The sequence below is a fragment of the Erythrolamprus reginae genome, chromosome 1 (genome assembly GCF_031021105.1).
Source record: "Erythrolamprus reginae isolate rEryReg1 chromosome 1, rEryReg1.hap1, whole genome shotgun sequence".
NCBI classification, from domain to species: domain Eukaryota; kingdom Metazoa; phylum Chordata; class Lepidosauria; order Squamata; family Dipsadidae; genus Erythrolamprus; species Erythrolamprus reginae.
The window spans coordinates 253,341,491-253,356,126 of NC_091950.1; the positions used below are offsets into that span (position 1 = coordinate 253,341,491).

Consider the following 14,636-nt stretch of genomic DNA (forward strand, 5'->3'; position numbering starts at 1 on the left):
TAGAGGAGTAGGAGAGATCTGTTATTAGTCTATCAACCACTCCAATGTGAACCCTTCTCCACCCACCCACTGCCCCACGAGGAACCCCAACCCAACTGGCAGAAGTAGGTCTTTAAGCTCTTATGAAAAGTCAAGTGGGTTGGAGATGACATCATTCTGGGGGACAAGATGTTCCAAAGAGCAGGAGCAACAGCAGAGAAGGCTCTTCTGCCTCCTGCCCCCCAGAATAACTGCACAATGCCTCTTCTCTGCTGGCACAGGTAGTGCGGGCCAGTCTCATTGGGTTGGGATGGTCCTGCAAATAGCCACGAAGGCCTTTAAAAGTGATTACAAACACCTTGAATTGCACCGGCAGCAAACTGGCAGCCAGTGCATTTATATGCGGTGCATATACATTTAATACATTAATTAACTTATCTTGGTATTGATTTCCTCTTAACAGGATGGATTACATCAAGCAGAGGATGAACTCGAGAGAAGTAAAAACAATCTAAAACATCACAAAGAAAAAGAAAGGCTCCATTTAGAATCCATAAAAGCATTTCAACAAAATGTAGCTACAAAAGAGAGAGAATTAGAGGTATTTACTTTCTTTAGCATAATTGCAAAATTTCTTTGCAGTACAGTTGCCTACTAAATAGTAGTAATAATCTCTTGTAATATGGTAACGTAAAGAAATAATGTAGTAACATTCCCTATTGCATATTTTAATATGTATCACCTATTTCTGTGGAGTTGATTTTAATTAAAATAGCCTAACGGTCCTTGGAGTTTTTTTAATACCTATATTTCTAGAATTTCCTCTCTAATATTTCCAATGTCAAATATGCAAGGATTTCTTTAAATCTGGGCATAAAGATGGCTATTAACTATGGTGGCAGTGTGAGTAGTGGACTTCCTTATGCAGTGGATTGGCCTCTAGTGTGCCATAGTAAGAACAGGTTGCTTAGAGGCCAAGGATCCAATACAGCAGGGCACTGTTTATGCTGTGTCCTTAAGAACATGGGCAGTCTTTTTAGCGCTTTACGTTATTTTGAATTGGTTTGTTATTTTTTTATGGATATGCTTTCCCACCCTCACAAAATTGCTTGTGAAAAAGGACTGGTCTAACCAGTTATTTTTCATCAGGGTTCTGAAGCCAGTTCCCTGGAACAATTTTATAGTTTTCCTCTACAGCAGTTCCAGGAGCTTTCTTCCATTTAATAAGTTGTTGGTTGCCCAATCTGGCATATTTTTGTTATTTCACAGGCTCTTCTGGTGGGATAACTAAAGAGGAACAATTTTAATTAAGTATAAATTGCATTGAGAAAGTCAAAATAATTTTCCATGAACAGTAAAACACCATTCCTAATAACAATTACTAATTTAGTTTTTCGAGCACTATGGGAAATCAAAGTAATTATTTCGCTAGTTATTAGGTGCAGAAATAAACATAAAAACTTAGTACTCAAAGGCAATTACATATATTAACAGACGATAAAAAGCAAGCTTGCAGGGGGGGAAATGTAAAATTTTCAACGACTTCTAGCTTGCATTTTCAAATATTTATGTACTACTTTATATGGATGTTTAAGTTGATATAGTACACAAAGTTTGAAATGTTTCAGAGATATCGCATTGAAACTAAATTGAAACTAAATAATAATTTGGGACTTGTACTGTGCTTCAGATCTGTAAGAAAATGATGCTTTGGATTATGTGGGAGTATGAATATAGCACTTGTTTGTAACTGCTTTAATAATTTGGGACAAGTGATATTTGTATCTTTTTGCTTCAAATCTGAAGAATTGTACGTCTGTGGCTTTGGGTTTGTTTGTGTCTGTATTTAAATACTTTGGATACTCTAAAGAATTGTTTATAAAAGTTTCAATATTTTAAGTAATTTGTTAATTAAGTTACATTAAATGTTAAAATAATAAACAAGCAGCAGCATAATATAAAACTCTAGAGCTTTATAAATAACCTGAAATGGGCTTTTTCATTTTTTCAAAGCATCAACCAGTCCAGTCTTTATTAGCTAGGAAATCACAAGGGATGGTGAAATTTTATTTGTATTTATGAGGAGCAGATCAATACTTTTAATAAATATTAAAATAATAAATCATCTGACCTTTATTTCTATTCCAGCTTTATGCTGCTGGATTCCTTCCCATTTCTTTTTGCATAGAGGGTTAATATGGAGCCCATTGCTATTCAGATTTTATTGCATCCAATTTCTGTATATTTTTTTCCTTCGCACCTATACATGCTCTTAATTGTTTTAAACCTTCTCCTGTTCCCTTTATTTATTATACTTAGTTTCACTTCACTTTATTATTTTTTTCTACATTACTGCATGATGAAAATTGTCTTTTTGCCATATTTTAACATATTTATTAGGAAATGATTGGAAAGGCTTCAAACATCCATCCCGAGCGTATAGAGGTAACTAGGACTTATAAAAGTCTGGATACAGAAATGAATCGTTTGAGACAAAAAATAAATTCAGAAAGAGAACGTACTGGAGATAGAGAAGAAATAATAAGGTAAATGTATGTATGTGCGTTTGTGTATGTATGAATTTTGTACGTGAAGATGGGTGAACATGTAGGAGACATCAGTCCTATATCAATGTTTTCCGGCTTAGTGACTAGTTAGCATACAAAATGGGCTCTACTTTTTCAAAATTAGACTTTTTTTTTTCCTGATTCTGAAACTATACCATCATTTTTATATACAGTATTGTCAAGTATTAAATACTGAAAATCAACAATTTTCTGAATTTATTTTTTGTTAATTTTCTAGTTTGGGCAATATATGTTCCATGAAACAATACTTCTTTTTCATTGTTGAAAATCACTATCATTGAAGGGTCCCAAAATTTTAGTTTGGGGCAATAATTTATCTTCCTGGAATGGCATTCCAAATTGTTCAGGATAGTGTTCTAGGCATCCAGAAAAACCTCTTTGGAACACACAATAGCTGGCTGCATAAGGTTATAGGCATTTTTCTACCTTAGGTTACTTTGATATTGATTTGAAATTAATGTTTGTTTTTCTTTCTTCTTCTTAAATATGCAGACAACTTCAGGAAGCAAAAGAAAAATACCAGAGTTCAGAAAGCAAAAGCAAAAATTTGAAGAAATTCATTAAACTATTGGATGAGATGATGGTTCAGAGACATAAAACATACCTGCATTTTAGAAGGTAGGTGTTATGTGTGTGTGTGTGTGTGTGTGTGTGTGCAATATTTTAAAAAAAGATTCAGTAACTTAAGCAAGGGTCTAATAAGAGACAATGGCAGTTTGAACTTATTTAAATGTTTGTGACTTGCATGTTTCATGACAACAAGAACCAATGCGGTGATGCAGAACAACAGTTCCATTTTTGCATAATGGAACCACTCTGCAAACATCTTAAAAGAAATTGAAGTCAGTAGGCAAAAATATATTTATCTTCAAAAAATAATTCTATTACTGAATTTTTATGTCTTGGTGCCGCAGAAGTTTTAAAAACTTCACGTTTTGTTTAAAATACTAACTTTTTTTTTTAGTAATTATCAAATACAAGAGGCTGAACAGCAAGTATGTTCTTTAACTGATTCAGCCTGGTTTAAGAGTACAGGTTAATTGTCTCTAGGATGGCGGTTTCTGTCCACTCTTACCTTTGTCAGGGCAAGTAAGGCAATTGCACTAAGAAGGATGAAGGAGCAGCACTGGACCTAACACGTAAAGACAGACCCCAAGTTGTCTGCTGGTGTCACTTCCTATGTTATTTAATATGTTTAATAAATTTTCAATTTCTTTTATAGCTTCATTTTTTAAAAACATTTTTATTTTGAAGGTTTCTTACTATGCGATGCAAATATTACTTTAACTCTTTGTTAAATCAGCGGTCATATTCTGGAAAAATAGAGTTTGACCACAGGAATGAAAGACTTTCAATTACGGTAGGTCCAGTTTTCGGTTTACTTTTGTTTTTGTCATTATTTTAATTTCTGCATTGTTTAAAATGAATTGATTGTTGAATAAAGTATGTCCCCCACCCCACCCCTCTATGCCAGTTCAGGTTTATACATTCAACAAAAATTAGCCTTAAAGTAAAATGGAAAATAATGATTTTACTCCTCCACATAACCTGTGTGTGAATGAGCTTCCATGTAAACACTCTGTTGTACAAAATCATTTCTTTGCAGGAAATAGAAACAGAATACTTTTTTTTAATACCTCAGAGCAAACAGAAAATGGTAAGCGCTTTTTTCCAAAAGCACAAATGCTCCCTGGGTCATTGCCTCAATTTAATAGTACTTTATTATCCCAAAAGCTAGAGCTGGCAGGGAAGGCAAAAACAAGCCACTTCCGTACTGTTGCCATGAAAACTGTCAGTAGGAGTCAAGCTTGACTTGTGGAAACCGTTTTTCCCCCTCCACAAAAGAGCTGCCTCAATAATTCATGAAACTTCAGTCGAACATGTCTCATTTTTGTGTCTAAAATGTATGAAAATGTAAGAGATAGATTGGATTATGTCTCCAGATCAGGGACGCTTGTTATTAATTGAAGTCTTATGAACAATATCCTGTCTTCAGACATGATTAACCAACTTCTCATAGCAAATCTGAATTTTTTTCCGTATTCCCATTTTAATGTACATTATACTTAATTATCTCCATCCCACTATTCATGTCTTCTGCTTCCCAGTTAATCCATAATAACTTTATTTTGGAAAGAAAACCAGATTACAATAATGAAAAATGTAAGAGGTATTTATAAGTGCATTTTAATACCCGACAAATTGCCTTTTAGGATGTTTAATTTTTTCTATCAATGTACAACCAAAATTAAGGCCAAAATTTCTGTTAAGTGAGTTTTACCCATTTTACGACCTTTCTTGCCACAGTTGATAAGTTAGTAACCCAGTTGTTAAGTGAATCTGGCTTCTCCATTGACTTCGCTTGTGAGAAGATCAGAAAAGATGATTGCATGACCTCGGAACATAGCAACGAGTGAACCAGTTGCCAAGTACCTGAGTTTTGATCATATGATCATAAAGACACTGCCAAGGTTGTAACTGAAAAACAATCATAAGCCACTTTTTTCACTGTGTTGTAAATTTGAACAGTCACTAAATGAACTGTTGAAAGTTACAAATATTACATCAAATATAGTGCTACCTATATAAATGTGACGTTGTTAAGTATAACTTTTCTTCAACTATATGGAACAGTAAAGACTTTATGAAGAAATTTCACTACAAGGAATTGAGACTGTTATATTTAATTGTTGAATATGGCGGATCAGTTTGTTAGGTTGTAATAATGTTATGTTTAGGGCACACATATATTGACAGTTTATTGATAGTTATTGGCAATCCGGAATTTCACACTAATGAGTACATGGAATTAATTCCCAAAAAATAAACATGTTGGTGAAAGATGGGCATAATGCTTAGCTTCTCTTTCACTATTTCTATTGGCTTTCATAATAATAATGGAATTAATGGACTTGACCCTCTCTGGCCAATTTCCAAGTTAAACAAATGGGGGGAAAAGCAGGTAATTGCTCTGTCCCACATTTATGAGTATAATACAGGTTCTAGCCTGCAAAACGTTTTAGAGGTAATTCTATGACGGAAAAAAAAACCAGATTCAACTTTTCATAGTCTTGTAATTTTTGAAAACACAATAGTCAATTTTATGTAATTATAGAGATCATCACTCAGTTGAACATACCGTATTTTTCGGAGTACTGTATAAGATGCACTGGAATATAAGATGCACCTTAGTTTTTGGGGAGGAAAATATGGAAAAGAATCTGCTTCAGCACATTATTTTATCCCCTGGTTAAGGGCTTAATTTTTTTTTATTCTAAGAGAGTAACAATGAAATAGTTTGTAATCCAGTAAGAGCTGGGAACATCATTAGAACTGGTTAGGGCTGGAAAGAAAAATTGGGAGCAAGTTAGACCAATGGGGGGGAAAAAACCCTGCAAAGACTTAGGGCTTGGAAAACATTTTTGCAGAGCTTGGGTACGTTCATAGCACCTGATTAGGGCTGGAAAGAAATATCTGGAGCAAGTAAAGCAATGACCCCCCCCCCAAAGACAGGGTTTGGAATACATTCTTGGAAGAGAGTAACAATGAAAGAGCTTGCAAGCCAGTAAAAGCTGGGAACATTGTTATCACCTGGTTAGGGCTGGAAAGAAACTTATTCAGAGCACGTTAGCCCATAGTGAGTTCGGAAGAAGTTTCAAACGCACACAATCAGTAGGAATAAATGAAGTTTATAAACAGTCTTGAAACACAAGCTCCAAGAGGAGTCAAATTACTCTCACTGTGATGCTGAAGCGTGCCAAAACAAAGGAATAGATAAGGCAGCTTTAAATCTCCACAGCACGCAGGCCAAAAGTCCTTAAAGCTCTTTGACAATGAAATATCTAAAGTTCACTAGAGTCCTTGAATACAACGAGCTCTCCATGTTGTTGCAATCTTCTTTCAGAATTCTCTTTTTTCCCAATGGATAAACGCCCACAGCCCACACTTCCCAACACCTTTATTTATCATGAACTCATTAGCATAACTAGCCCTTGAACAGGTGTGCTCTGTTATCTTCTGAGACGCCTGTGCAACTGTTCCCTTCGTGCCACGAGCCTGCGCACATGGGCATCCACAAGTGGGTCCTCCTCCGATTCTGATGACTCCCTAATTGGAGCACTGACTGGTGGGCTGGCTGCACCCATCTCCCTGTCTGTTTCCTCTCCCCCACTGTCTGCCTCTGACTTTGAGCCAGCTTCACTGTCCAATTCTGTTGGCAACAAAACAGGTCTCTGGTAAACTGAGGATTCCCATAAATCAATATCAAAATTCCCAGCTGCAGGAGCTGGCCCAGAGCCAACCACAACATATATAAAAATCAATTATTTACATATTGGGGAGTTGTTATGACATTTGTCACCTCAAGATGTCCTCATAAGTCTAAAAGGGATTGCACTGAATAATTTGGAGAAAAACAATAAATGTCTTCTGGCTATATTTTATTGCTATTTAAGTTTGATTGTAAATACAGGGTGGTATGATTGCCTATGTTTATAGTATTTGATGCTTTGGATACAATTCATGAAGCATCGTGATGAATATTTCATTCATTTCAGTGGCCTGGAAGCAGTGAAATGATTTATTTTTTATGTATTGTTTAGCAGATCTCGTTGCACATGTTTCATAAAATATTTTTACCTTAAATACATTGGAATAATGTGTGGACACCTTGTTGAATATAAATGTAATTTTCAATTTTAAGCATGTAAATTAGCTGTGTCAAAACTATGCATTCATTATGGTTCTTGGTTATTTGCAACGTTCTAATAGGGCAGTGATGGCGAACCTTTTTTTCCTTGGGTGCTAAAAGAGTGTGTATGTGTGTGTGTGTGTGTGTGCGTGCTAGCTATCGTGCATGCGCAAGTGCCCACACCCATAATTCAATGCCTGGGGAGGGTGAAAACAGCTTCCCCCACCCCCCGGAGGCCCTCTGGAGGCTGGAAATGGCCTGTTTCCCAACTTCTGGTGGGCCCAGTAGGCTCGTGTTTCACCCTCCCCAGGCTCCAAAGCCTTCCCTCATCCCCCCCAGAGCCTCTCTGGAGCCGGGAAAGGGTAAACCCTCCCTCATCCCTCCCAGAGCCTCTTTGGGAGCCAAAAATCAGCTGGCTGGCACACACATGCACATTGGAGCTGAGCTAGGGCAACAGCTCACGTGCCAGCAGATATGGCTCTGCGTGCCACCTCTGCCACCCGTGCCATAGGTTCACCATCACTGCAATAGGGTGAGCTTTTTCAGATGCATTTCCATCTATTCATTAATTCCTTTTTATCCTGGGAGTAGATGTTCACCTTCTTCTGCTTGCACTGACTGAAAAGATAAACTTATGGTGCTGCACTTTTACTTGAAAAGGTTTTTCTCTTTGCGTGGTTCCAGTGATTGGCATAGGGGGAGACTTCTGAGCTTGATTCCCATCCACTGTATTCTTTAATTCCTTTTTGTCCTGGGAGTTCACCTTCCTTTTTGTGTTCTTCTTAAACTGACTGAAAAGATAAATTTGTAGCACTGCTCTTTTCCTTAGAAGTTATTTTACTTTTTTCTCTTTAACATCTTAGTTCTATTAAACATAGACTTAAGAAAAAACAGTTGTAAGGAAACAAATAACTGGAAAGGAAGTCTATGTAAGTGCTAAGAAAGTCAGGAATCTGGCTATTAATCAGCATCTATCTATTTTAATTCAGGTTTTTGAACAACAATCCTACATATTCTCAAACAAATTATTTTTCTTATAAACAAGATTGATCAACCCCTTTTCTTTGGTATAAATGTGCCTACCAGCAGCTGTCCATCCAGCAATGGAAAGGCAGCATCATATGATCATTCATTGAAGAGTTCTCTTTTGGACTTTCTTTCACCAGAAAAAAAGACAAATTTCATTTTTGACTGTTGATTAAGAGCGGATTAATTACCCCTTGTACAAAATTATACAGAATATGTTATACAGAATATTGGACATTACAGTCATGTATTCAAACACAAATATTTTGAGACTGAACAGTAAAACACAATATTTTGCACAACTCTACCCTCTAAAGTTTTTCGTTTCAAATATAGAAGAATTGAGTAGTTTCCCACATGATTAACAGGGTTCCTGCAATTTTTGAAATGTATTTGCTACACAAAGAAGCCACAGTTACCCTACAGTCCCCAATTAAGGCATTTAGAGCAATTTATACTAAAGAAAATTCCGCCCAAAGAAAGCAGCAATGTGTTTGCTCAGGCTAGTGAGGAGAACACGAGTCTTGCCCATTCAGAACATGTGAGCTTTGCAATTCAGGAATTACGGTTAATTATTTTTAAAAGAAAGCATTATTGTGCCATTTAGCAGAATACTTGAGGATGCAAAAGAATATATAAACAACTGCAACATAGATTAGATTGTATTTGGTTTTCCATTAAGATTATTACCAGATGTGCTAGTCAGCAGATGAAGCTTTCAGATGCATCATTCAAAGGTTGATGTTTGGTTGCAATCCAACTTAAGTAGTTTCTTGAAGAATTTAAAATCGGCCATCAACAAAGAAAACAAATGGTTTCTGCTCCCGAACAGATTATTTCATGTTGGCAGTCACAGTGAGAGTCTGTCAGTGAAATGTTAGGTTTCATGTTAATTTGTCATTATTGTCTCTCTCGGTGACAGTTGTTATCTCATAATGACAGGAAAAAATATAGATAGCTACTCCACAACTTACCAGTATAACCGGTTGCTTAACAATTTTGATGATTCAAAATCACAACTGACCTCCCCAGAACTATTTATGACCTGTTTTTGGAATTACAATGACCTACACTATCCCATTAATACGTAATTGCATTTTGTGCACTTAGCAACCAGCTCACCTTTACAGGTGTTTGCAGCCTCCCAGGGTTATGGGGTCACCCATCTTGGTTGTACGAGGACTTTTCAATAAATTTTGAAATGTCATTCTGAACTGCTCGAAGGGTTTAATTATTGGCATACTGTAGTGTGTTAATAGTGCTTCTGCCTTTTCCATCAATGCTTATTTGGTTGCCTTGCACAGTAGTGCTGATGCTGGGGTTGAAATGGATTCTTGGGACTTTCTGTTGTCTCATCCAGCCACTGTTCCTCCTGCCTCTCACCACCACCAGCCTTTACTGCAGCCTCAGCATTGCCAGTGCTGCCACCACCACTGAGGAGTGCTCTCTCAAACCAGGTGCGGTGGCCAGCCGCGAGCCCAGGACACTGCCTCCTTGTGCAAATATATGTTGAATTTTAAATTCTGCTTTGTTGCTTGCACCTGGAAATATTTTTTTCCCTTATAATTTCAGTTTCATTCCCCCCCCCCCTTTCTTATATATAATCGAAGGTGCAGCCTGGAAATGAAAACAAGGCTATTCTTGACGATATGAAATCACTCTCTGGAGGCGAACGTTCCTTCTCCACTTGCTGCTTCATCCTCTCTTTGTGGTCCATTGCTGAATCTCCTTTCAGATGCTTGGATGAATTTGACGTATTTATGGTATGATTGGCTGAATTGATGTACAAAAATATTAGATCGTGGATGGGCTAATTTGGCCGGTAGCTTGGATTATTTATTTTTAATGAAACAAAGTTGATGGAAAATAGCTGTTATGAAAAGGGGGAAAGGCGGCATTGGAATTGCTCGTTAAGATAATAATATACATTGAATTGTTTTGGAAATGTAAAAAATTTTTTTTTTCATAACATTTGGCACAACTTCACTATCTTTTAGGACATGGTTAACAGGAGAATTGCAATGGACATGATGCTTAAGATGGCAGACTCCCAACGTTATCGGCAGTTTATTTTGCTCACTCCTCAGAATATGAGGTATCTATTACAGATTTCTGATCTCTATCCTTAGAGGTACAGTGATACTTCGTCATACAAACGCCTCATCATACAAACCTGGGGTTTAAGATTTTTTTGCCTCTTCTTACAAACTATTTTCACCTTACAAACCCACCGCCGCCGCTGGGATGCCCTGCCTCCGGACATCCGTTGCCAGCGAAGCACCCGTTTTTGCGCTGCTGGGATTCCCCTGCGGCTCCCCTCCATGGGAAACCCCACCTCGGACTTCCGTGTTTTTGTGATGCTGCAGGGGAATCCCAGCAGCGCAAAAACGGGCGCTTCGCTGGCAGCTGAAGTTCGGAGGTGGGGTTTCCAGCGAGGGGAGTGAAATCACAGCATCGCAAAATCACAGAGGTCTGGAGGTGAGGTTTCGAGGACTTCCGTGTTTTTGTGATGCTGCAGGGGAATCCCAGCAGCGCAAAAACGGGCGCTTCGCTGGCAGCTGAAGTTCGGAGGTGGGGTTTCCAGCGAGGGGAGTGAAATCACAGCATCGCAAAATCACAGAGGTCTGGAGATGAGGTTTCGAGGACTTCCGTGTTTTTGTGATGCTGCAGGGGAATCCCAGCAGCGCAAAAACGGGCGCTTCGCTGGCAGCTGAAGTTCGGAGGTGGGGTTTCCAGCGAGGGGAGTGAAATCACAGCATCGCAAAATCACAGAGGTCTGGAGGTGAGGTTTCGAGGACTTCGGTGTTTTTGTGATGCTGCAATTTCATTGATGCTCCCTTCGCTGGGAAACCCCACCTCCGGACTTCCGTTGCCAGCAAAGCGCTCATTTTTGCGATGCTGGGATTCCCCTGCAGCATCGCAAAAACACAGAAGTCTGGAGGTGGGGTTTCCCATGGAGGGGAGCCTCAGGGGAATCCCAGCAGCACAAAAATGGGCGCTTTGGCTGGCAAAAAGGGTGAATTTGGGGCTTGCACCCATTAATCGCTTTTCTATTGATTCCTATGGGAAACATTGTTTCATCTTACAAACTTCACCTTAAGAACCTCTTCCCGGAACCAATTAAGTTTGTAAGACAAGGTATCACTGTATTTTAATATTTTTAAAAAATATTTCATACCATTTAGCTTTATTCTCAATATACAGTGGAACCCCGACATAAGAGCTGCTCTACTTAAGAGCAACTCGAGATAAGAGCTGGGAGGGGAGAGATATTTTTGTTCTACTTACAAGCCCAAATTCGAGATACAAGCGCCAAGGAGCTGTCTCCTGAAGCCAAACGCTAACTTCCGCGTTCGGCTTCAGGAGACAGCTGCGAAGCGGCGCGCGTGTTTTAAAAGGTTGCAGCCGGCCTGGGGGGCTGGGGGGGTGCTTGCAGCTTTCTTTCTTGCTCTTTTTCTTTCTCTCTTTTACCTTCCCTTCCTCTATTTCTTCTTTTCTTTCTCCTTCCCACCTTCTTCCCTCCCTCCCTCCTTTCACTCATTCCTCTCTTACTCTCCCCTTTCATAAGTTTCCTTGCTTCCTTCCTCTGTTCCTGTCCCTTCCCCCTTTCTTTCTTTCTTTCTTGCTTTCTTTCTTGCTCTTTTTCTTTCTCTCTTTTACCTTCCCTTCCTCTATTTCTTCTTTTCTTTCTCCTTCCCACCTTCTTCCCTCCCTCCCTCCCTTCACTCATTCCTCTCTTACTCTCCCCTTTCATAAGTTTCCTTGCTTCCTTCCTCTGTTCCTGTCCCTTCCCTCTTTCCTTCCTTCCTTCCCACCCTCCGTCCATTCATTCACCCATTCCTCTCTTGATCGCTTAAAGCCGGTCCCTGGTGCAAAAAGGGTTGAGGACCTCTGTCCTACAGGATTGGGTGGCAGAGAAGTTGAACATATGTAAATTTAAAAGTTTAAGAAAGTTTACAAGTTAAGTGAAAGAAACTTCATTATTCATTTATATGTACATGTACATTTCTTCATTAAAAACATGTCTTTCTGCATAATTTAGACTAACTTTGTGAGTTTTTTGAGGGCTGGAACCAATTAAAATTATTTACATTAATTCCTATGGGGAAAAGTCGTTCGAGATAAGAGCTGCTCGACTTAAGAGCCCAGGTCCGGAACGAATTAAACTCGTATCTCGAGGTACCACTGTACATACTTTTATGGTTAATTTACATCGATAATTCTAGAAGTATCCTGGGTAAGATGTGATATCAGCAATGAATGCTACATTTTGAAATTAAATTTACAGAATTGAGGCTTTAGAAATATCTATGATTTAATTAGGTTAAATAAATGCAAAAACACCTTGCATGAAATTCCCAATTTGTTATTAAGTTTTCTATATGCTCTGAGGACCAATGTGACCACACGATTGGACCCTAACTTCAGTAACCATTGTTTCAAAAGATAACGGCTTTCTATTGCTTCTTTTGTTGTTATTTAAGTAATTTATAGTAACTTTTGCATTTGGGAATTACTGATTTTTAAATGTTATTTTTTTCTTCCTTATGGGCTCATTTCTTTTTTAGACAAGATTTTTGAATCCTGCTACATGGATTCAGGTGTATTCATTGGGTTGACAATAACTAATTGGGTTCATTGTCCCCAAAAATGAGTCCCCTAAAAATAGTTCCAGTGTTTCTATGAACAGTATTTAAAATGCTTAAATGTTTTGATATATCACATTTACACAGATTAAATATGAGTTGCTAATAACCAGTTAGGTCCAAATATGAAAGCATTGCATGAAAGAATCATTATTAATGGTTTGTTTACTTTTTTTTGTTTTTGGCCTTTTGTATCTAGTTCTTTGCCTTCAAGTAGTCTTATCCGAATCCTTCGAATGCAAGACCCTGAGAGGGGACAAAAGACGCTGAATTTCAGGCGTACAGATGATGAAGAAGAAGATGAAGAATGAGAACATTTCATCTGTTGTTGCTAACTAGTTTTGCAATATTGAAGACATATAAGCTATGTTTACTGCTGGTAAAATCAGTGAAAAAGAGCCTTTTTTGTTTTTGAAGTTTACTTGTGGCTGTTTTCTCTTTATAGCAGACCTTTAATGGTACCTAACACATTTCAATGTTATGCTCAGATTTTGTAAACCTTTTGGTGCTAGAATTATAGAGGTCAACATGTTCTTTCTTCTACTCTGTTCCTATGAATTACATTTGCTGTATATTTTTTGCCAGAGTTTACTATTAATAATATATTTTCTGAATGTGGGACATGTTTATTTTTTATTGTTCCCAAAAAAGAGGTAAGTATAAATGACAGAAAATGAATAAATTTTATATAGTATGCTTACCTGCTTTTACAATATTTTTGAATGTTATAATAGCAGATGAAAAATTAAAACTTTATCAGAAGTCCCTTAACAACATTTCTATCTACATTTGTATTGTTTCCTTCATCATTACAATACACATTGTTAAACCACTTTATTGTTTGTAACTGTCTTTCAAATGCTTATGTTATCCATTTAGTTCCCATTGCAAATAAAACTTCAGTTGGTCAGATTTGCATATTGTGCTAAATCACTGTTTTTAAACAAACTATGGTAAGCCAGGACTAGATCCTATGTAAGCCTACCAGCACTGATGAAGTATAAATCCCAGCATTCATCCTCACTGGTCGTGCCGATATTAGTGAAGGCAGATGGACTTTGGTTCCTGGAGGAACCAAAGCTACCCATTCCTGCAGAGGATAAACCAGTTTAAAGGCATCCATGATGGTCTTGTTTGAAATCTTTGGGGAAAATATAAGCTAACTTAAAATGTGTAACTTTTCTCAGTAAAAGAAGGAAAAATAAGCCACTTTCAAATCTAGCATCATATGTATGTGATTACATGGATGTTACATTAATATGCCTGGAATTATGAAGATGGAAGGGGTTTGGTTATTTACAGAGTATGGGTAGCCCTTGGCTCCAAAAGTTATTTTAAAAAAAGTTAACGACAGTGTTTTCCTTTAGGAAGAACAACAAAACATTTTGTTTCTCCAAAATGAAATGTTTTGAATGAGAAAAGAAACATTTTCTTCTTCCTCAAGGAAAAAAACCAATCCAGTGCCCTTTAAAAAAAATAACACTTAGACTTATTTACTGTTTCTCAGTGCTTTACAGCCCTCTAAGCAGTTTACAGAGTCAGCATGTTGCCCTCAACAATTTGGGTCTTCATTTTACCACCCTCAGAAGGATGGAAGGCTGAGTTAACTTTGAGCTGGTCAGGATCAAACTCCTGGGATTGAGCAGTGAGTTCGCCTACAATACTGCATTCTAACCACTAGGCCCCTATGGCTCCTTTAAAAAGCAC

The 14,636-nt window shown here is 37.8% G+C and overlaps 1 protein-coding gene across 3 annotated transcripts in view; it reads left to right on the plus strand.

Moving 5' to 3' along the window:
• SMC6 (structural maintenance of chromosomes 6) overlaps window positions 1–13,839 on the plus strand; it is a 51,525-nt gene extending 37,686 nt beyond the window's left edge. For 2 of the 3 annotated variants that reach the window (XM_070732851.1, XM_070732849.1), the window contains exons 21-27: window positions 443–580; window positions 2,380–2,525; window positions 3,060–3,185; window positions 3,822–3,927; window positions 9,894–10,046; window positions 10,281–10,378; window positions 13,129–13,839. In XM_070732851.1, the coding sequence (XP_070588952.1) occupies window positions 443–580; window positions 2,380–2,525; window positions 3,060–3,185; window positions 3,822–3,927; window positions 9,894–10,046; window positions 10,281–10,378; window positions 13,129–13,240 (879 nt within the window). In that variant the 3' untranslated portion in view covers window positions 13,241–13,839. The remainder of the gene's footprint in view (window positions 1–442; window positions 581–2,379; window positions 2,526–3,059; window positions 3,186–3,821; window positions 3,928–9,893; window positions 10,047–10,280; window positions 10,379–13,128) is intronic. The other variant, XM_070732850.1, reaches the window with a different exon arrangement.
• The last annotated feature ends 797 nt before the right edge of the window (window positions 13,840–14,636 follow it).